The sequence below is a fragment of the Astatotilapia calliptera genome, chromosome 10 (genome assembly GCF_964374335.1).
Source record: "Astatotilapia calliptera chromosome 10, fAstCal68.1, whole genome shotgun sequence".
Classification (NCBI taxonomy): Eukaryota; Metazoa; Chordata; class Actinopteri; order Cichliformes; family Cichlidae; genus Astatotilapia; species Astatotilapia calliptera.
This window is the reverse complement of record NC_137431.1, coordinates 18,433,941-18,456,745: the sequence shown is the minus strand read 5'-3', so window position 1 is coordinate 18,456,745 and position 22,805 is coordinate 18,433,941. Positions and strand designations below refer to the sequence as shown.

At 41.5% G+C, this 22,805-nt stretch overlaps 1 protein-coding gene across 16 annotated transcripts in view; it reads left to right on the top strand.

Moving 5' to 3' along the window:
• Nucleotides 1-22,805, top strand: part of nbeaa (neurobeachin a) — a 101,235-nt gene that overhangs the window by 31,888 nt on the left and 46,542 nt on the right. For all 16 annotated transcript variants that reach the window (XM_080307571.1, XM_026183058.2, XM_080307570.1 and 13 more), the window contains exons 3-12: nucleotides 3,375-3,475; nucleotides 5,972-6,067; nucleotides 6,231-6,352; nucleotides 9,166-9,292; nucleotides 12,146-12,265; nucleotides 13,129-13,275; nucleotides 18,408-18,605; nucleotides 19,549-19,682; nucleotides 20,328-20,436; nucleotides 22,337-22,489. In XM_080307571.1, the coding sequence (XP_080163697.1) occupies nucleotides 3,375-3,475; nucleotides 5,972-6,067; nucleotides 6,231-6,352; nucleotides 9,166-9,292; nucleotides 12,146-12,265; nucleotides 13,129-13,275; nucleotides 18,408-18,605; nucleotides 19,549-19,682; nucleotides 20,328-20,436; nucleotides 22,337-22,489 (1,307 nt within the window). The remainder of the gene's footprint in view (nucleotides 1-3,374; nucleotides 3,476-5,971; nucleotides 6,068-6,230; nucleotides 6,353-9,165; nucleotides 9,293-12,145; nucleotides 12,266-13,128; nucleotides 13,276-18,407; nucleotides 18,606-19,548; nucleotides 19,683-20,327; nucleotides 20,437-22,336; nucleotides 22,490-22,805) is intronic.

Here is a 22,805-nt window from a genome sequence, read left to right as displayed (position 1 = left end):
TGATATTATTATTATTATTTAAATGGTTAATAGGCCTTAAATCAAAGTTTGGGATTGAACACAGCTGCCTTGGTTACCATTAGCTTTTACTTTTAATAGCATGTGTTTTTTATTCAGTTGCAGTGACACACACACACACCCACCTTATAGCTATTAGGCCACCAGCGTTATCTGTATGCATGCCTTCACAATGACTGTTTGCATGTGAGGCGTTCAGGGGACATCTTCAAACTGTGACTACAGAAAGTCGAATGTGTCAAAACTTTGTTAAGTTCTGGAAGAAGACCCAAAACGTCACCCATGGAATTTTCAGGAACCACTTATTTTGAATTGCACGCTTGGTGTAAAACTTCTCTGATACTGAAAAATAGGTAAGACTCAGACTAGAAGAGCAGAGTCTGTGCTAAGCTCAGTGTCTAAATCTGCATTTATATGTAATGAGTTCCTTCTGTAAACTCCAGCTCTCCACTGTGCGTCCAAGTTTCATGCACTTTGTTCTGCACTTTTTGCATAACCTTGCTGACAGAGAGGAAAGAAGTCCTCTACCAAGGCCAGTGGCCTATCTCTCTACTTTAACGAAAGTGATGGGGATCCATACCAAAACCTAATGGGCTGTTCTTTAACAGATGCCCAACCTCTCAACCTTGTAATCGTGTTGACGAAGCAACAACCAGCTGAATCTGTAAACGTGCCTCCACCTTGATGGAAAAAACTCAGATGTTTTTCCCTTATATCAAAACCTATTCCACGTGTCCATGAGTGTTTGCCCTGCAGTGAAACATCCATAAAACCCTTCGGTGCAGCAAAAGCAAAATACTAACCTCGATGTGTTTCTGTGTGCTCACTGCCATTTGTTCACGGGGCTTGATTGCAAAACAACACATCCACATTCACCTCTTTACATGAACGTATTGACCTTGGCTTCCCTTTAATGATGCCTCGGAGTGCACATCTTTTGCTCCACCCCCCCAGTGTCCTCTCTGCCCTAGCTAGCGCCGCAGGATGATGTGTTTTATAACTTCTTTGACTTATTACTGCTCACTACAGCAGAGTATACGCCACTTAAATCAATTTAATGCCGATTCTTCCAGAGAGCTGTGATTATAACATTTTTCCAAACCTATGCAAAATGACCCACATGAATTGAACACAACAAAAACAGAGCTTAGGGGTTTTGAATCTAGGACATTGTGTATTGCATTTTCCTCTCATACCCTGCACCTCAGTGAGATATCCCTCTCCTTTATTCCCTGTCGCTAGGCTTTGGCTAATGAAATATTATGGGAAGACTCTATTCATATCTAGCAGGCCTAATGGGAAAGAAGAGCCTTTCTAAGCAGATTGGCTCCCTCTGAGAGAGCTGTGCTGTCTCTCTGCCATATCCACACTGATCTGTTGTGGTTGTGTAAAGTGAAAGTCAATGAAGCAGGAAGGTCATTTGGGCTAAACAAAAGCCTCAATGTGGTATTTAATTATATGCTTGAATATTGAGAGGGAATTGTATTTAAAGTCTTGTTTTTATCATTTCATGACATGTAGCCATTAAACAAAAGCTCTTTCGCAGCCTTAGAGAGGGAGGTTTGCCACTATTGTCTGTTAAAATGTGAACAAATTAAAGGAATAGATTACGATTTTGGTGAATATGAATATTTGTTTTTTGTTTCTTTGGGGTTTATTTGCTAAAAGGAGATTAATACTACTCTGCATGCTGTTTTTGTACTATTAGCAGTTAAATGACATGTGTGGTCAGAAGTTTACAGACACTCATCATTGTACAGCATCTTTAATTACTTTAAAAAAAGGGAAGTGGGTGCACACGTTTGAATTTGGTTTGGATTTTATCTAATCGACACAGGATCAACATTTAAAAATGTAGGGCCTCTAATATTTTCCTATACTCAAATCTTTTAAGTTATGCTGTAGCTTCTTCGGTGCCTTTTAACCCTGTAAAGCCTGATACAAGTTAAAGATCATATCTGCAAATTAATATTGAATTCATTAATTATTTTTTTTATTCTCACAATTATTTCACAGTTCAGGCTTAAAGGGTTAACCTGACAAGTCCAAGGTCTGTTAACTTCTTGTGAGTGATTATAATTGATTTTGCCAGGTTAAAAATTGGTATTGGACCAATGCTCAGAACAATAGGAAGGAACTCTGTGAAGATTTAAGAAGGAGGATTGTGTAGATTTACATAAATAAACAATTGTATGTAAATACAGGATATTCAGATGCGTCACCCTCAGATGAGAGGATATTTGGTTAGGTTAGGATGTTCAGACAACCCAACAAGCCTGCCATGAACTGGAAACTGTTGGAACACTGGCTTCACTGGCCATAGTGGAGTGAGCTTTTGCCATGGACTGAGGAGATCCAGAACAAACAAGAAGCTCCTGTTCCAAATTCGACACCTTCGAGCTAGACTGGAATTTGCAGCTGTCCACATGAATCAGCCAAATGGCTTTTGGAGAAACGTTTTGTGGTCAGAGGAGACAAAGATTGAGCTAACTGGCCACAATGACATGAGGTTTGTTTGCAGGAGTAAAGGCGAAGCTTTCAAACATAGGAACGTTGGGTCTGTACCAAGAAGCCAACCAGTTTAGATGAATCCCACCAGTCCATCCAAAATTATATCAGAAGCTTTTTGATGGCTGTCAAAACTGTCTGATTGAGGTGCACCCTGCTAAGTGATGTTTACCCAAGTGGGAGTAGAGGTGATGTATGTGTATAGTCGAGCCCGTATGTACAATTGTGACCCTGTGTGGATTAGAGAAAATCAAAACTCACTTCGTGTTCTTAAAGTGATTAAAGATGTAAGCTGTACAGTCATTGCACTCTGGAAAAAGAACAGTTCAAAGAAATCATTAAAAGCCCCAAATCACCACAACATGTAAACGTTTGACCACAGCTATATTTGTGAATCATAATTAACGCTGTCACAGCTGACAATGTATTTAGCCCTTTCTCAGTTGTTTGGCCTTCTATTCCCTGATGTATTAAGATCATTATGTATTAATGGAGCTTTATCCGTTGTCATGTGTACTCTGACCATATTTAGCAGTGCTGTGAAAAGCAACACTCGTTGAGGTTTGAGGTTGTGTGTGTTTTGTTTACATGGCAGTAGCTCTGAGTACTTGGATGAAGCGCCGCTGATTTTTACTTCTCTGAATAATAAATTGCTCAACTGACAGTAGAACAACCTGTCAGTGTCTTATGCCCTCACCATATTCTATCAGAAATGTCAGTAGAGAGACTTCCAAACGCTGACTCACACACAAACTCATAGGAGCATGCACATTCAGGATATCTCTGCTGTCTTACACTTACTTTCTGCCTTTTGTTTGTGTGTGTGTGTGTGTTTTCTTTGTTGTCAGACCTTCTGGTGGACATGCTGGGAGTCATGGCCAGCTACAGCATCACAGTCAAGGAGTTGAAGCTGCTCTTTAGTATGCTGAGGGGCGAAAACGGCATCTGGGTAAGTTTTGGTGGTGATTTAAGAAGCGATTAGAATTTTAGATTGTGGGTACGTCTCCGCAGGATCTGTCATTTCCACGACTTCCATTCATTGTCTGTGTAAGCAGGTGAGCAGTGTTGTGGTCTAGGCTCCTTCATGCAAATCAAGGGCATCCAGCGCAACTCAAAGCCTCTATAAACTGAAAACTAGCTGTTGTCAGTCGACAACGACAGCAACAGCAACTGCAGGTCTTAAATTCTTGCAGAAACACATTTTGTTACACTAAAGCTACTTTGGGCTGCTCTCTTATTCCCCAAGGGGGCCGCGTGTTTGATTTGGCACAGATTTCATGCTGGATACCCTTCCTAACACAAGCCTCCCATTTATCCTGGCTTGGGACCAGCATTAGGAGTAACTGGCTTGTGACCCCCACCCCCATGAGACTGAAATTGTGTCTCTACCTGGTCATGAAGCAGGGCTATTTCATGTGTTTACCTCTGCGCCAGTCTTAGAGAGCTTATTTGGAAACGAGCTGCCACTTTGGTCTCGGTTTAAAAAGATCTGGAACCAGACAGCCCACACGAGTTCATCCAGTAGGGTGCAGATTATGGTTTGCATGGTTGTAGCTGTAGAGAATAAAGTACGTCATCCAATCTAGCGAGTTCTCCTGCAGGCCAATGCCGGGAAGTGGCGTGACACGCACCATTAGCTACGGGCTAAGACTCATGCACTTAATGGTTCTTTACAGTTTAACAAATATCAACACTGCAAAAATTTTTTTGATGTATGTCATGTGTTTCATATTGGGAGCATTTCTGATGTGGTGTACCTCAAGGAGTTGGAACCAAGGGACAATTCAACGACAGAAGGAGCTTCAGTCAGAAACCCTTTGTTTGCTCAGATGGCAGCAGACCAACAAATATATCAGAACATTATTGAAGATTCATGTCTGGTTTGAGAAGAGCTGGTATTCACGAAGCAATATTAATTTTCTCTGCCAACACTGATGATTATTGGGATGTTGTAACCTTGGATATGTTTGATCTTTTTAGGTTTTTTGTTTTTACAGATGTCACATTTGCTGCTGAATTAGACATTTCACTGTTTTTGATTTACTGGTATTCACTTGCTGTGGAAGCTTAAAAAATGCAAACTATATTAGCCATACAGCATGAGTTTGTCTGCGTGTCATTAGTCTGGATGTCACTTAGTGAGATGTTTGTGCTAATGCACTAGAATAATGCAGGATGGGTGTGTATACCTTTGACTCCATATTAGGATTCATTTTTGTATGTTTGTTAAGACACTTTAGCTTGTGTTCTTGTTTTTGTTTTTGCTTGTAATTGATTTTATTAGTGTAATTGAAGAGAAGCATGGTGAAAAAAAAAAAAGTGACAGTGAAAGCTTAATCAGGTGTGAAGGTGAAGGAGCCAGTAGAGTCCAGTAGAGTCACATTCAGGACACATATAATCATCTGAACCGCTCTATGAAGCTGAATGCTTTGTTCGGGGATTTCCATTTCTTCTTCTTTACTTCTCCTTACCTCAAACTTTCTTTACTCTTGCACAGTGAGCCAAATAAACGTCTGTTATCACAACCTGCCAATTTGGCATTGTATTCTCAGTGAATTGCTTTGCAGGCAATTGGAAGAGAGTTTGATTAATACATTTCCTCCTTTATTGAAACGGCAACACGAACCACTCTTGCACTTTGGTTGCTTCAGGCTTTTATGCTGTTTATTGTCGAATTTCTGCTTAAATTGGCTTCTGCTATTGCTGATTCATGCTTACTTTTAGAGCTACAAACGCCAGTACCTGAAAATGGGATTAATTCAGGAGCTTAGATTTGGGAGTGCTTAGTGCAATCTCAGCTTACATTGCTTCTTGTTGTAAGCTTAACAGCTCTCTGTAGTTTGCTCATTGGCCCACCTTCTAGTCAGACGGTTTAGCTGACTCAGAGCGGATGTTTTAAAACTGTACTGTGAAGATTAACGAGGGTTTTATGAGTCTAAACCGTCTCCTATGACATCCTTACTGACTGTAGTTTTAGCAAGGTTTGCAGAGTGTGCGATGATTCGGTGTTTGTTAACTCATCCTGTGAATCCTTGCCACTTCTTCGGCAATCCCCCCTTCTAGGCAGGCTCCAGGGCAACCTCCATCAGCAACCTCTGGTCACTGATCAGCAGTCCACTGCTCTCTGCTGTCCAATATCTATCACTAACCCATCCACCTACCGCTGTTTTCCCATCTTTTCCGATTCCTCCTCCCCTCAGCAGCCCTCTCCAGAGACAGATCGATTAAGGGTTGCCATGGTATTGATGAGGTGTTGTCGGGGGTAGGACGGAGGTGATTGAAGAGTTATTGATCCAGCTGGGTTGTGGTAGAGATGTGATGTCACACCATGTTGTTTTTTTTTTTTTTGTTTTTTTTAACAGTCTTACTCTCTCCTGTGCCCCTGATAGGGAGCATCTGTCACTTAATAATGGCAGTCACTTTGGTCTTCCCTCCTCTCCTCCAGCCAAGACACGCTATCAAGCTGTTGTCAGTGTTGAACCAGATGCCACAGAGACACGGCCCGGACACCTTTTTCAACTTTCCAGGCCGGAGTGCAGCGGTGAGACCGACCAGAACGCACTAACCACTTATACACCACTTATCTATCAGAATAATTCTTTTTTATCCAGATTAATCTATGCTTGTTTGCAGTCAGTCAGCTCATATTAAAGGGCATTTTCTCGTGCGTATGAGTGTAGTGATAGCTGATTGTTCTGCTCCAGGCTATAGCTTTACCACCAATTGCCAAATGGCCATACCAGAACGGATTCACTATCAACACTTGGTTCAGGCAGGATCCACTCAACAACATCAATGTGGATAAAGACAAGCCGTACCTCTACTGGTAAGTTCATTCATCTGGACTGTTGAAAAAGTTAAACATCTTCAAACGTGTACGTTTTCTTGAATTTCAATGAAAAATCAGCTCGAGTACTGTTAAAGAGTTTCTGTTAGCTGTGAATCTTGCACTTATTTCCCTGACTTGTTGACCTAATGATGTCACCCTGATATTATTGTGTTAGAGAGGCGTTAAATCGAGGAAAAGGAATCCAAACGTCGCCAAGTTGGGTTTTTTTATCAGCCCTCCGGGATCACAAAAGCACAGGATTTCTTTGTAGACTCTTGGTATGCTTTAAAAAAAAAAAAACTCTAGATAGGTTTGAGAAAAAGAAAATGACAAAAGAGGCTCAGACATGAGCAAATTTCTATAGTGGCAGCACTCGCTAGTGTTCTCAGTTTAAAGAAATTTTACTTGTGTACGAAGTGGTTTTAGTTCGTACAGACGTCCTTGTGCTTTCACTATTGATCCAAGCAGAGGAGCCGACATAGCTGCACAAAGCAAGTTCAGGCCTGTTCCTTCTGGATGTCAAAAAGCATTATAGTTACAGTTGGAAGAAAACTAACCTGAGGTGAACACGGATGACACAGTTTGAAAGTGTGCTGCACTTAATCACAGTATGCGAAAGCACTTAATATACTGCAGACTGCAATCTGTCGCAATCTGTATGAACGCCATACAGGATAGGTTCACAAATGTGCATGTAAGAAAGGTTTCAATCGGTGCTTTTGGAAAGGTTGAGTGGACAGATTTCCGTCAGGGTGCACGCACGTGATGGGTTTTAACGTCACGTCAGAAACTGAATGAATCAAAAGAATTCTGGGTTAAAGGAAGGGGAGGTCAAACTGCTTGTGTGAGACAGAGGATGAACTGAAGTTGTTGTTGTCTTTAGGCAACAAAAGCTACTTTTGGCTTGTTCAGAAGGGTTCACAACAGCAAGCACAGTTTCCCTTGTGGGATCAACAAAGTGTCTGTCTATCTATTCCTAAGAACTCTCACCGTGGGAACTTGTCGCGGAGTCATGGGGTCAAAGTTCAGCTGTTACAAGATAAAAAAAAAAAAATCTGAAAATCAGACAAGCATTTTTTTTCATGTTTTCAATCATCACAACAAGTTGCATTTGTAGGTTTTTAATAATTTTTTTTAATACAAGTAAATACTCAGACGGCTTTAGACAAGTAACAAACTGTTAGCACTCGCTGTTGACTATCGCAAACAAATTGTGATAGTTTGTTTTGATTTGCAACAGGCGTTAAGACATTGTTTTAATCATGTTTCTGTTTAGACGCGTAATCCATATTATATTTGTGAAAAGGGAAATAAAAATGAGGATTTTTGGTCTAAAATCAGATGTAGAAAAATGCTGAAGTTGTTTGAGTCCATTCTTATGGTGTTTTTCAGCAATTTCAGTACTGCGAGACTCATAGGAAACAGATCAGCTCTTCTAACACCTCACTTCCATCTTTTTTGTCATCTTAGGAGTGTTAAAGTGTTGTGTTGTCAGCTGGCCACAGACACAGCGATGATCACATAGCTCCCGAATCCTAAACAATCAGATCTATTCAAATCTTTTTCCAGCGTTACATTTGTTCAGCTTTTGAGTGTCTTCAGTGAAACATTTAATATAATGAGTTAACTAGTCAGACTGAATGACATGGTTAGGAAGTTAATAGATAAACAGATAATAAATTAGAACATAACTTTAAATGTCAACACACTCCATTATAAGTGACCTGTTGGGTGGATGCCTCCTCCTCGCTGTGCAGCTCTGGCCCTCGCTGGCCTCACCGTTAGTGTTGCAAGTGCAAGCCGTTAGCTGCTATGAAGCTTCATTAGCTTTGACCTTTTATTTAATTGAACTCCCTCACGCCACTGCTTGGCTTCTTCTCTCTACCTCTTCGCTCTTTGACACTAACTAGCGCCGTCCTGCCTTCACCTCTCCTCCCTCTGATTCATTACGGAGGGAAACGGTTGTGAAGTCGTCTACGGAAGCGCGATGTGCATCCATATATCCTCCAGATACTATCTCGGAGATGAGTGCTAATCAGGAAAAGTGCTCGGATGTAATCTTGTTTCCTTAGTAACAGTTTGGTTTGTCAGGTTGTCATGGTAAGCAGGGTGCGAGAGAGGGAGGGCAGCCTCCTCTTCTCTGGCCCCGGTCTTATCATCCTCCCCCAGATGCAGCTGCTACTCCAGCTGCCTGTCTGATATTGGCCTCAGCAGCTGCATGAAGGCCGTGATAACGCAGTACGTGTCCTACTAATGTGTACCAGGGATTCACTTGAGAGGGATTTATATCTCCTTCCTGCTGTATGCGCGATCCTTCTGGGTCTATTTTAAAAAGAAAATATGTCTGCTTGTTTCAGGAAGAAGCTTAGCTGTGAGACTAGGTTTTATGTGGAGGTTACAAGCGCGGGAAGAGAAAAATTATGCGGGTAAAATGGAGGGATTACTGGTGTTTCTCACAAACCTACAATCTGGGACCCTTGGCATCGCTGAAAAGAAAGCACCTTAAAATCCTGCTTTTTGTGACCCTAAAAGATGCGATATGTGGCTGTGAAAGGTGCCTTGTGCATGTATTTCAGTAGTAAGGGTATCTTGAGGTGCAGTTGTATTTGTGAAATAAAATCCAGCTCTTTTAGTCTAAGCAGCTTCATGGTTCACATGCCATTAAGAGGGACAGCTCATTCATAAAGTTAGCCTAAGCTAATTTGTTTTCATTTACAGCTAGCTGAAAACTTATCACAGCCATTTTCAGACTTGTATCTCGACTCTACACCAAAGTGAAATGAGTGTTTCTCTTTCTCATTCTTCTTCAGTTTTCGCACCAGTAAAGGAATCGGTTACTCCGCGCACTTTGTGGGAAACTGCCTCATTGTGACATCGTTGAAGTCGAAAGGAAAAGGCTTTCAGCACTGCGTGAAATATGATTTCCAGCCCCGCAAGGTAAGAAAAAGAAACACCCATTTTCTGGAGCTCCTGTGCCACTTGTTAAATGACACAGCATCAGGAGAGTGCTGCTGCTCTCCCCCATCTCTCTGCACACACGCCGAATGTTGATGAGTCCAGATAAGGTCTGTCAATTAAGACCTGCACGCTGCCCCTGTACCGCGCTGTCAGCATTTTGCCACTGTCCCACACACGCGCTCGCACACATCCTCGCACGCGCACATAAACAAACACACATTACTTGATGAGATGGCCTTCCAGAGGATTTGCTGACCCAGTAGAATCCCTGCACCGCCTAACGAAGTTCCCAGTGGTTCCATTTGATAAATTTCAAAGCCACCGTGTCTCACAGCGTTTTGCCTTGTCGTGCACATGCGTTAATGCGTGTGTGCATGCATGTACGAGAGACTGAACGCTGGCAACGCACACTTTGTGCTCCCTACTCCCCATGTATACATGCACCTGCAAAATTATAGCTTCCCCACCCTCCCCTTTGCACTCCTGTTCCCCATTGCAGTCTCTCTCCAGGGAACCTGTGTGTATTATCACCAGGGAAGATGTTTTCTAATGAAGGCACACAAGCATATTGCTGTAGCCATGCACTATAAAGGTGGGCAAAGTGAAAAAAGAGAGAGAACAACAAGCGTTCTGTTGAGTAAATGAGTTCAACACTGTTGTAATTCATGTTAGCTGACCTTCTTATAGTGAGCTAAAGTAGAGGGCAGTGAGAGTGAGTATTCTCTGTATTACAAAGATATGAATTTTCACTAAGCTAGGAAATAAAATAAAGTCTTGATGAAAACATACAGTAGTGGATACAGCAGGAGGCTTTTGTCAATATCTTTCAGTAGTTTGTGTTTATTAAATAACAAGTGCAAAGGTGCAAGTAACACATTTTGTTCACCACAGGCTTCAACTGGTTTGCTTTTACAGTAGCTTAGTAGTCTGTATGATGCATTCAGCCACCAACAGAGCCATTGTCCAAATCAACAACATCAGTGTACCAGATATTTTGGAGTAGAGCTGGGCGATAGAACGATAACGATATGTATCGCGATATAACTTTTACTCGATAGAGAAATTAAGCTATCGCGATAGACCTCGCCGCTCTTGTCCTCTTAAAAAAAAAAAAAAAAGGTCAGCCAATCCAAATTAAGTAGCGCAGAGCCGAACCAATCACAGCCGCAGTGTCACGTCGCGTGACTTGTTACGTACAGAACTAGTGCCAAGCCGCACAATACTGTTACTGTTAATTCTACTCTCTGCAGTGTTTAAATGCTTACATATACACACAGTTACTGTCCCTCCACACATACGACTCGGTTCTGCTTCTATGCCGCAGCTTTGTTTACTTTTTCCCACCGAGGCTTCTAGACTTCTGATTGGCCAATATTTCTGCACGGTTAGGAATCTAGCGCCACCTGCTGCTTTGGCATGTTCATAGCAGCGTTTTCCTTGATTTCTCTCTTTATGTGCGGACGGGATTATTTTTTAAAACGAAAACGGAAAATCTCCGTTTTCAAAAATACCCGTGTACGTGTGGACGTAGCCTCAGTCTCTGACTGGAAGCGCTAATTCGTCATTCGGCTTTTGTCAGACTAAAGTAACTGTTAAAACTGTTTGAAAAGCTCAGCTATACAACAAGGAGAGATTGAGAATTTCCTTTTAGTTCTCAGTTTATTTGATATTGACAAAAGTTAGTCAGTTTTGTCTGTTCTTCTGTAAAACAAACTAAGATTTATTTTTAGAATTAATATTTTGTTTCTAAGTGGAATTGACAATTTAGTCTGTTTCGTTTGTTCTATTTTGAAACTTAAACGCTTTAGTGGCTGCCTTTTTATTGCCTTTATTTATCTGAAAAAGTCTCATGTTCCTTAAGTACATCTACCCTGTTGAACTTATTATGGGAAATAAATATTTAAATAAAAACAAGCTGCTGATTATTTCACATTTTACTTGTGAGCAACGGCACATTTAAATCTTACAAATATAGTTATTTGGCTTATATCGTGATAGATATCGTTATCGCCTGAAATGAAAAAAACATATCGTGATATGAAAAAATCTCATATCGCCCAGCTCTATTTTGGAGCAATCAAGGCTGACAGTGTTTTTCCTTCTATTACTTGCAACCCCGAGAGATCCCTTCACTCTCTCTGAGAAGCAAAAGGGAAAAAAAAAAAAAAAGAATAAAAAAAGCAAATTATTTGCCTAACTTGTGAGCCCTTTTTTGTGTTTTTTTTTTTTTGTCGTTGTGTGTTTCACTCTTGGTTTTCCTCTCTGCTGTCACAGCACAACACCCCAACAAACACATGACAACAGGCTATAACTCGCTCTGCATTTCAAAAGCAGATGAGGTATAAAAATAGGAAATCCCAAAAAGTGCAATTGCAGCACGGGACTCAGGTGTCATCGCTGTGGACCGCCCGACCCCCGTAGCAGTAAACATTATACGCCAAGGCCGTTGCTGTATTTCTCAGTTCTCAGTATGAATGCGTCACCTTTTCACTAAGTTTCAATTTAGTTTCAATTCAGCCCTGAGGGTTTGGATGTAATGCGTCTGATGGACAAACAACTGTCAGTAATAGCCAAGGTGAGAGCAGAGGCAGAGGAATAAAATCGATTAAAATACCGTTCTGGTTGTATATAAAAACGAAAAAAACCAAAACAAGAAAGGTCTCAGTCGTCACGAAACAGTTCTGAAGAACTCCCACAAATATAAAAGCCTCGGGTAAATCAAAGAACATTTAGTTCTTGTTTTGGTAATTTGGTGCAGTGATGCTTTTCTTGTTTTGATTAATCATCTTGTGTGTGTGTGTTTTATTTTAATGTGTTTTTTCAATTTTTCAGTGGTATATGATCAGCATCGTCCACATCTACAACCGCTGGAGGAACTCCGAGATCCGTTGCTATGTGAACGGTCAGCTGGTCTCCTATGGTGATATGGCCTGGCACGTCAACACCAACGATGTAAGGGCGCTGATGTTGTTTGCTGTGGATTTTACGTGGTAGCGTGCACAGTTGATTATGAACGCGGAGTTCATTATTCAGCTGCTTCTATTTGACGATTGCTTAAAAAAATAGATTTAGCTTCAAAATAAGGATTTCCGCAGCACTGTCAGAAATCCAGTACTGGCCTGGCTCTACTTCACACCTCTCTCCTGTTGTGATATTGGCAGACATCTGAGGTTTGCCCTCTGCATTTGTCAGCAGGAACAAAGTTGTCCTTGGGCCTCTTTCCAACATAGCTCACCCAAACTCCAACTTCCAACTTTTCCATTTAGCAGGTGACAGGTAGCTGCACGGCCTTTGTTCCCCTTCCATCCTGGCCAGCTTTTGACATTTCTGCTGGTATTGAAGGTTGACGTTGTTGTAAGAAACTGATGGAGAGGGTTTTGCTGTTCATGCAGCTCATTCAGAGACTTGAAATCAAGGGTCTCGGAAAACGTCGACGGTATCGGGGTTTGTTTGGTCCTGAGGGCCGAAGATAAAACGTTTGTCCTCATTTTGAAAAAAGGCAGAGGAGTAAAGATTTCATTGTGATAAGGGCTATGAGAGCGAACGGGACAAATGTAATAGCAGGTGAGAGTAGAGTTGGGACCGAGCGATTAGGAACCAGCAGCTATCAAAGGTTTATCTGTTTTCCACCATCCACTGTTTATAGCTTCAGAGATCTTATGATTCAAAATGAACCATATCTGTCTTTCAGATCACTGTAAAGATCAGCAAACTTCAAAACATATTATTTTTCTCCAAACTGTCGATTACTCTGATTACATTTCTGTTTGATTGTCTGAAAGGTAACATTATCTTGTGCTCTGTCTTTCCTTCAGAGTTACGACAAGTGTTTCCTGGGTTCATCAGAGACAGCAGATGCTAACAGGGTGTTCTGCGGTCAGCTGGGGGCCATTTACGTTTTCAGTGAAGCTCTCAACCCAGCTCAGATTTTTGCTATTCACCAGCTCGGCCCAGGATACAAGGTGAGATAGCGCCCGCATCCATGCTTATCACCACTATAGCACATGTTCTCCAAATGCTTTGCAGTGCTTCAGTGTCACAGTTAGAACATCCCGGCCTCCTGACTATTATTTAATGTTTCTATATGCTGTCGGTTTCCATTCATGTTGTTGTTTATAACCTGAGGATTTTACCTGTATCTTCAAAGTCTGCACTGTGCACTGGTACCTGCTGTGTGCTGATTTAAACACAAACAATAACGGTGTTTGATTAAATGTAATATCATAAATCAAGGCGATCTTGAAATATTGGGGCCTCACCACAGACCACAAATCTTAATTATTGCACTATTTTAAAGTTAAAGGCAGGGTTGAACTTTAAAAAAACTAAGAAGGCTACAAAACCAACACTGGATAGAAGCTTGGAAAAACATCTGGTTTTTATGAGTCTCCTTGTCTATTGTGATTGTATGGTAGGGTCCGAATGTGTAAACAACATGAAAGCATGGGTCCATCCTGCCTTGTGCCATGAGTTCAGGCTGGTGGAGGGGTAATGGTGTGGAGCATATTATCTTGGCACACTTGGTACCAAGCGAGCATGGTTTAAACAACACAGCCCCACAGAGTATTGTGGCTGACCACGTCCATCGCTGTATGACCACAGCGTACCCATCTACTGATGGCTGCTTCCAGCAGGATAATGTACCAAATCATTTCAAACTGGTTTCTTGAACATGACAGTGCACTCAAATGGCCTCCACAGTCACCAGATCTCAACCCAGTCGGGCACCTTTGGGATGTGGTGGAACGAGCTGTGTGGTGCTATCATGTCAATATGGACCAGAATCTCTGAGCAGTGTTTTCAGGACCCTGTTGAAGACATTATGAAGTACTTCATCCCAGTACTAGAATATGAAGTGTGTTTAACGAGCTGATTAGAAGTAGTATTTTAAATAAGAACATTTTTTTAGGCACTTCAAACATTTATCTGTTTATAAGACTTTTCTCTGCTGCTACTGTTGACGTGTCCGTTGTCTTGGTTTAAGTTGAAGCTACTTCTTGCTTTTTAGCTCTAATGTGTGAAGCCGTAACTTGAAAGCAGGTAAAAAACATCTGTACACATTTTTAACAATAATACCAAGTTTATTCCAGTATAGAAAACGCACGTCTTAGAAAACTAAATGTAAAAATATACATCAAACGTTATTGTTCAAAGCCAGGCTTTCTCATAGAGGTCATCAGTAATGTAATCTAAAAGGTGCAGGAGTTTTTCCATTTGATTCATCGTGCTTCTGTCAGTTTCAGTGTCATCAACATCAGTTTGTGAAGACAGCAGCAGATGATGTTGTACAGCTTGAGTTCATCTACCTTCCTTCTCAGTGAGCTTTTTGAATGCCTAGATTTACTCATACACCTAGTTTTTTTTTTTTTTGGTTGCACTCATTTCCTTGAGGTTAAAAAGGCACAAAAGGCAAATACAGAACTATCCATACATGCCACATTTTAACTCAAGTGTTTTTTGGGTTTTTTTTTAGGACTTTGTGTTCCTGTGGTTATTAAAGTTATTTAAATGAGGCTTCACAATGTTGGGTGTTGAGCTCTGATTGCTTTAGAAATCACAGTTTCTGCCTTTTGGTCTGGCTATCAGTGGCAGCTGAAATGCCTTGCCAGCTGTCTGCTTCTTGTTTTGGCACACTCGCACGCCTCAGGCCACTTACGACTTGTTTATGAAGGTGTCCAAAGATGTCAGAATTTTAAAAACCGCGAGTCGTCATGGGGATAAGGCAGCTGATGTGATTTCAGCTGCTTATTAGAAAGAAAATATCCTTAATCAGATTTTGTTCTTTTAAATAATGTTTTTCTTTGGCATGTTTGCATGTATTAGATGGCAGCTGTGTGTATACATGAGCGATCTGGGGGAAGGAGAACAGGTGAATGGGATGGAGTAAAGATCTGGCCGGCCTGAAAGTGAAACTACAGGCGCACCGGTGAAGGGATTTGAAATTGTCACTGTGACGCTGACGGGGAAAGATGCAGTATATAGAATGCAGGAGTTAGAGCTGTCTCTCATATACGAGCGCTGAATCATACATGTGGCCTTTACACCTTTCCTTTTTTCTTTTAATCATCGAGGCATTTGATGAACTAGACTTCTCTTGTGCTCCTCGAAATGATCGCATGCATGGAGTTTGCTGTTTCTCTGCCATGAATACTGATTCCTCTCTCTGTCACAGCCCACAGTTTCCTGAGGCTGATCAGTCAGATGATTGCCTCTCTGCATGGCTTAGAATGGGCTTCTCAGATGCCCAGAAGAGACCATTAAATGGCTCAGTTGTTTTAAAGCCACAGGCCTCGGCGCTGGCATTGTAATGACAAGTGCGTGGGCTTTTCGCTCAGCCAAAGGAGGGACGCCAGTGGGTCTGTTTGTGTCACGCAGCTTCCTGTCTTAACTCGAATGTAGGTCGGTCCTCGTTCCCGTGGCTTCACGCATATGTGGACGTATGTGTGTGTGTGTTATACGTTTCTTCTTGGGTTTTGCCTAGTCTGTGTTTAATCGAACTGTATCCACATATATACACACAGTATGTGTGCGCGCAGCCGTATGCGGCTTCTTAGTCCCGGCCACTGTCAGTGTTACTGTTCAGTAATGAGGAACAGGAAGCAGACAGACACTCTGCTTTAGCACAGTGAGGGTGCGCGTGGTGTTCCGGTTCGACGAGGCTTATGATGGCTGACACGCTGTTTGTGCTAAATGTCTGCGTGCGCAGTTCAGCACTTCCATGTTCTCCTAATGACAGAAGAAGACGGGACATAACGTCTTGTTTTTCTGTGCGGGCCACGGTTGAAAGGAAGCTCTGGTGTTATTTTTATCTTCCTCTGCGTGTGTATGTGTGTGTTCTGTATATGTCCTGCCACTCATGTGTTGAATATGTCATTGGTTACACTGTTTATAGGAGGTCCAGATGTCCTCGTTGCAGAGCTCTGCCAGCAATCTGGCCACAACTTAATTAATGAACCATGCGAGTATGTATCTGGACACCTGCATTGTGCGCTTGTGTGTGTTGTTGTGTGTATGTCTCAAATGTTTCATTATAGTGACATTCACAATCTTTTTTTGTGGTGCGAGTTGTTAATGTTGAACCTTTAGATTTCTGTGCAGATTAACATGTGTGACTAACGCTGGCTACAAATGTCTTGGTAGATTTCTGATATTTTTGCTCTAATTCAGTTTTAGAAAGTGTTTAGAGTTGACATTTAGTTTTGAATATTTACAGATAGCCAGTCCTAGATTTAGATATATTTTTTTTTTATAAATAGCTTATAATAAGTCAGGAAACATTTCTGTCAGATGCTGGAATTCTCATCCTGAAGAGTTGGCCGTCATTCAGTAAACTGTCTGGAGTTGCAGGCAGGCGAAGGATGAGCTGAATGGTTTAAGCGTGCGTGCACGGGCTCGTGCGCCGTTATCACTGCAGGCCATGTCGCATCTGCATCTGTCAGGTGCGAAAAAGGCAAGAGTTGTCGCTTTCATTCCTTTCGGTGTGAGGGGACACATGTTTTTAAGTGCAGCCGCGTAAGGCTTTACATATGTAAAAACCCACGCTTTAATGCATGTTCCTCCTTCCACCTGACGGATATCCCCTTATGTCTTCGTACTTTGAAGAGTCAGCAAAGATCTTTCACGCTTTCAGCAGCCCGCCTTCCCCCTTTTTACTATGGCAACCTGAATGCAAGCTCACATTTAAAAGAGCTGCGTCTATACATACACACACACACCTTGTAAGTACAGCACAATAAACAGGCTGACGCTGCAATAAATCTGCATCCTAATAAGTGCATTAATTTCACATTCAGGCTATACAATACTTTTGTAGGGCCCGCTCCAAAATAAACTGAAGAGGCTTTTTATTAGTGATTGTGAAGAATTATTGCAGAATTTCAGACAATTTTTAACAGATAAGCTTATTGACACACGCTGCTTCACAGAGGAGCTGTTTAACACGGGGTCATCAGCTCCCGTATCTGACTAAAGTAATATCTTCTTAATTCAGAAAATAGAAGCATGCTGTAATTACCATTAATTACTCTTGCAAACAATGCTGTGCTGTGAAGACTGTGTGAAAGTGGCTTTAGATGCAGATTAGTGGCCTCTCCCGGCTCCTCTTTGCGTGTCCATGCAAGGAAGCGTTTTGTGTTTCTCGTAACTGAATCAGAGAAGGTTTAGTGTAAATTTGTATTCAGCCCTTGGATGGAAATAAGGATGTTACATTTAGTGGTGCATGGTTAAAACTGCTCAGGGCATTTTTAATCTTTTTTTACGCTAGACCTCAGATGAAAGGTTTAGAAGAAGACGGGCCTGCAGGTCTGTCATCGGCCCGCGGCTTTCCTGTGCAGTCAGGCTGAGTGAGGTACCTGGGGACCCAGACGCTTGTAGGTGGAGAGCGGCCCCCGCCTAGAGCTGCTGCAGAGGGTGGCAGATCAGTCCGCTGGCCTTTCATCTGCTGGGCTTTATACTTTGTGTGTAGCAGCACTGCTGCAGGACACATGAACCCAGAGACCTGTGCAGATAGACGGATATAGATACAGATGAAGTGCAACCTACAGTTCCTACAATTTGTGCGTGGACTAAAGAAATGCGTCTATCTTTAGACCGCGTGTCCTGGTTTCAACATACTGCTGTGTTACATTCGTCCATAATGTCAGTGGAGGAACAGAAAAGTGAGAAAATGATCCAAAGTAAAGCTATTTTAGATTCCAGGCTGTGTGGGTTTTTTGTTGTTTTTTTTGTGGGATAAATGTAAATAATGTTTCCCTTCTCTTTTGTGTGTTTGGTGTTGGTGGACTACAAAGAGAGAGATAAATTTGGATCTCCGAGTGCTCCTCTCCCACACATCCGCTCCCCCATCCATCTCTTATTCTGGGCTAATTGAATTAGTGCCCGGGTTAGCGCTGTGTTCATTAAGCTAATGCTGTGTTGTTTACACACGGCTCATGCTGCAATTAAGCAGACTCCATTTTGGGTGTTGAACTTGTGCACACAGAGACGCGCTTCTGTCGTCTCGGGGAAAGTCATTTGTCTGTCTGATTCAATGGTTTCCTCACACAACCCTTGACATCTTCTTCTTCCTCCTCCTCCACCTCCACCGCCACTGCAGAGCACTTTCAAGTTCAAGTCCGAGAGCGACATCCACTTGGCTGAGCACCACAAGCAGGTGTTGTATGACGGAAAGCTGGCCAGCTCCATCTCTTTCACCTACAACGCCAAGGCAACGGATGCCCAGCTCTGCCTGGAGTCGTCGCCCAGGGAAAACCCTTCCATCTTTGTCCACTCACCGCACGCACTCATGCTACAGGTTAGTTTGGCTTGTTTCTTCTGAGAGAGCTCGCTCTAAATCACAGCCCACAGCTCTTGATGTGTTTAGTAATGCATATGTGAATGACTGAAGTGGAATGAAGTGATTGCTCAGTGTGATTATCAAGCTAGTTTTTCATAGGCTGACTCACGCTCGCCTCAATTGCATTTGTGAAAAATAAGTGGTATTTACCTTGCTTGGAGTACTGTAGATATAAGGGATTTCCTCAGTATAAGATATTATAGCTGATATGATATTTAAGAAAATATAGAAAACAGATTTGATTTTGACAGGACTCTTAGATCTTAGTTTAACTTTCTTTGAAGGATACTGCTTGTAGTTATGTTTAAGCATATATCTTTCAAGGTTGATGGAGGTCTGCTCAACCAGTGGTGCTTTTCTTTTCTTAAAAAAAAAATCTCCTGATTTCTGAGAATTCCCTCAGTTGCACAGTGTGTGAAAAATGCACCAACCATCCAGGCAGCAAATTCTCTATTTTATAATTATGAGGGCACAAAGGGAGTCCTGTTTTCTTATCCAGTTAATTTAGTTAAGGAAGGTCTTGCAGTCGCCTTTTTCATGATTTTAGTTCAGTGGGTTAAAACAGCTTAAAGTGGTACACAGGTACCATTTATAGCCCTAAGGAAATGCTCCGTTTTGAGATAATTAAAATTATTTTGAAGTAAATTGTTTCAATTTGTCTCTGTGGGATCTAAAACTAGTCTTTAAAAAAACAAAACAATAGCTGCACTAAATATGTGTGTGAAAAGAAGCGAGTCTTAAATTACCATATGTGGAATAAAAAAATGTCTGCAACATTTTCTATTGTTAAGTCTGCATATGAGAGCTGTTTGCTCTTTAATAGTGGAAGTGAGCATGTGATTTCTACTGTGTGAACATGTCAAATAAAGTCAGCGCTAACAGTCTTTTTTCCAACCCCCAGGATGTGAAGGCTATTGTTACCCACTCCATCCACAGTGCCATTCACTCTATAGGAGGCATACAGGTCCTGTTCCCTCTCTTTGCACAGCTGGACTACAAGCAGCTCAATGACAGCAGCGTGGACACCACTGTCTGGTGAGTCATCTGCATAAATACAGAGAACCTGATGGCTGTCTGAAGAGCACTTATATCAACTGCACCATTTTTTTCTTTTCCAGCAGAGGAAATCAGGCTGAAGCTTCAAAATATTACATGTTTTGTTTGCTATGCAGTGCTGCAGCTGATCCTAGTAGGGACCCCGAAACAAACTAGGGAAAATGAGAAGAAGTAAATATAGACAATGGTTGACATTAGAGAAAGGTAAATGTCGTATGTGGGAGAGTTGTCTTTCTTTTAAAAGAATAACCTCGGTTGTGCTGCAGGCTACAAAATAACTGATTACAGAGAGTAAAAGGAGGAAGAGCAAGGTGTTTTAGAAAGTCAACGTGTTCTCCTTGCTCCGAGATTCCCCTAAACCGCCCCATCTCATCAGTATTAATCCAGTTACATCCAGTATCGAGCAGCTTTGCAGTCCGATTATTTAAAAAATATATCATCAAGGAAATGACAATAAGAAACAGCAAAGCACCTTGCTTATTAAAAATATATGCTGGGGTATATGAATGTGGGTCTGAAGAGTGATGAAGCAAACACGGCATGGATCGTCTTGCCTGCAGTAGTAAACATGTTTGTCCAGTAGTGATTTCAATGCAGCATTGCTGGTGTGTGCTTATGTTGCAGTGCTACTCTGCTGGCATTCCTGGTGGAGCTGCTGAAAAGCTCAGTGGCCATGCAGGAGCAAATGCTGGGCGGTAAAGGCTTTCTGGTGATCGGATACCTGCTCGAGAAGGTCAGTACAAGAGCCTCCAGGAAAGAGTTTGCATTCTATTTGAGCTCCATTAAGTTCATCAGGGTTTTTTATCAAGCTTTACTTACATTTCCGCTGTATTCTCTGCTAGGTAGCTTATATGTATATAGCTATTTAAACCTGATGCGGCGTGATGCAACAATATTTTTGTCATTTGTTGTTTTGTTAAAATGTTTTGGGCTATACTGACAGGTGTTTCTTTTATTTTATTCAGTGCAATATTAAAGGTCAAATTTATTGCAGTATTGATTGCATTTCATCAGTATTACAGAACTGTGCAAAAGTCTTGAGCCACCTGTCTTTCCTTTATGTTTTGCTTCTAATGAGCCAGAAATTCCTGATATACATGTTTGCATGTATGTTTTCAAGCTTTCCGAAGGTCTTTCAAAGTTTTATTTGGACATTGGTTGCTTTTCCACTCATTTTCAGTCCAGTCCTTGTATTTGACCATCTTCAGAGAAATGCTTTTGTTTGTTAGTGTACCTATGAATCACGAGATAAACCAGTGTTGTGTCTACACATGAACCGCAATTTAGCAAATTTAGCATTTAGTTACTAGCAGCCTGTCACAAAACACATAATTTGTTTCCCATTTCTGCTGTTGAATCTGTAAATTTCCAAGACAAATCTGACATAAAATAGTATTATTAGTTAGTTAGTTCGTTAGTTAGTTATTTCCAGAGAGCTATTAGCCAATAATGTGGCATATTTCCACATTATACTGCGTGTACAACTTGGTGAGAGGAAAATGGACTAGTGGAGGACAAAAGCAGAAGTGGCAGGCTGAAAAATCATACAGCAGATGAACAGTATGTGAGTCAGGTCCTTAAGAAATAGGACAAAATCCAGCAAAGACCTGCCACAGGACCTGAGAGATGTATCTGGATCTTAAGTTGATCCATTTACTGTTCACTGAAGCCTCATCAGAAATGGTCTGAGTGGAAGAGTGGCTGTCAAGAAGCCATACTTAAGGAAGAGAAATGGGTGGGGAAGGCTGAGATATGCTAAATTACATTAGAATAATTGGACTAAAAATCAGTGACAACAAGTCTTATGGAGCGATGAATCCAAATTTAAATATGTGAAGTTAGGAGAGAGGTACAGCAGTGTCTACAGCCATCTGTAAAACACGCTGGAGACTTTTACCATGCAGTACCATCTGCAACATCTTTATCAGTGAAAACATTTCAGCATGATAATGATCCCAAACGCCAATCTAGTAAAAGCATACCTGGATAGAAAAACACACTGAAACACTGTCGGTCATGGATCGGCCTCCCCAGAGCTCACGCCACAATATTACTAAAGCAGCGTGGGATCATATTGACAAAGAACAGAACAAAAGGCAGCATAAAAGAGCTTTGAATGTCCTTTAAGAAGGCTGGAGAGCTATTCTGCTTAAAGACATTACAGGAAAGCTTACCTAAGAGAGTCCAGGCTGTGCTAATAAGGTGGTCATATCAAATATTGACTTACAAGCTTTTTAGAATATGATTTAGTTGTGTATATGTTTCCCATTCTTCTAGAAAAACGTAAAGAAAGGAGCGTTGTCTCAAGGCCTCGGTGCAGTGTAGGTATTAGAAGTTGTTGTGCGAAGATAGAAATGTGCAGAGGAAAGAGACAGCGATATCATATGCACACTTCTTAACAAAACAGATGGTGTAAATTAATTACCTGAGACCTGTGTTGAACTCTAGCTTAGGTACCTAAAATTATGTATTGAAAAGCGTCATTCAGCAGGTGATTGGCTGTATCCGTGGTTACACTGGCTGTACTGTAGGATGACAGCAAATAAAACGTTAATAATAATAATTTAAAAGAGTGTTTATCAGCTTTTTTCTTTTATCAGCTTCAAACCTATAATTGCGTGCTCTTTTCCTAGTCTTCACGGGTCCACATCACCAGGGCAGTGCTTGAGCAGTTCCTGTCCTTTGCCAAGTATCTGGATGGTTTACCTCATGGAGCGCCACTCCTCAAACAGCTCTGTGACCATGTCCTCTTCAACGCTGCCATCTGGATACACACCCCCGCCAAGGTCTGTTTATTTTCAGGCATCTCCTAAAAATGTGTGCGAGTGTGTTTTACATGACCTTGCTGCAAAGAAAATAAAGGTCTGGAGGCCTGTAAAAAAAATAACCAGCAGAGGGAAGAACATAAAACATAAAAAGAAAGCAAGAGATACTGTTTTTTTCTGATTATTGTGTGCTCTAGGTTTGGTCTGAATTCAGGAAAAAAGAGAGACATGTAAACATCATAAAAGAAAGATGAAGGAGGGGCTGATATCTCTCACTGGCTTTTGCCCTTTACAATAATATAATAAACAAGGATGGAAGAAGACATTGGGGGGAGGG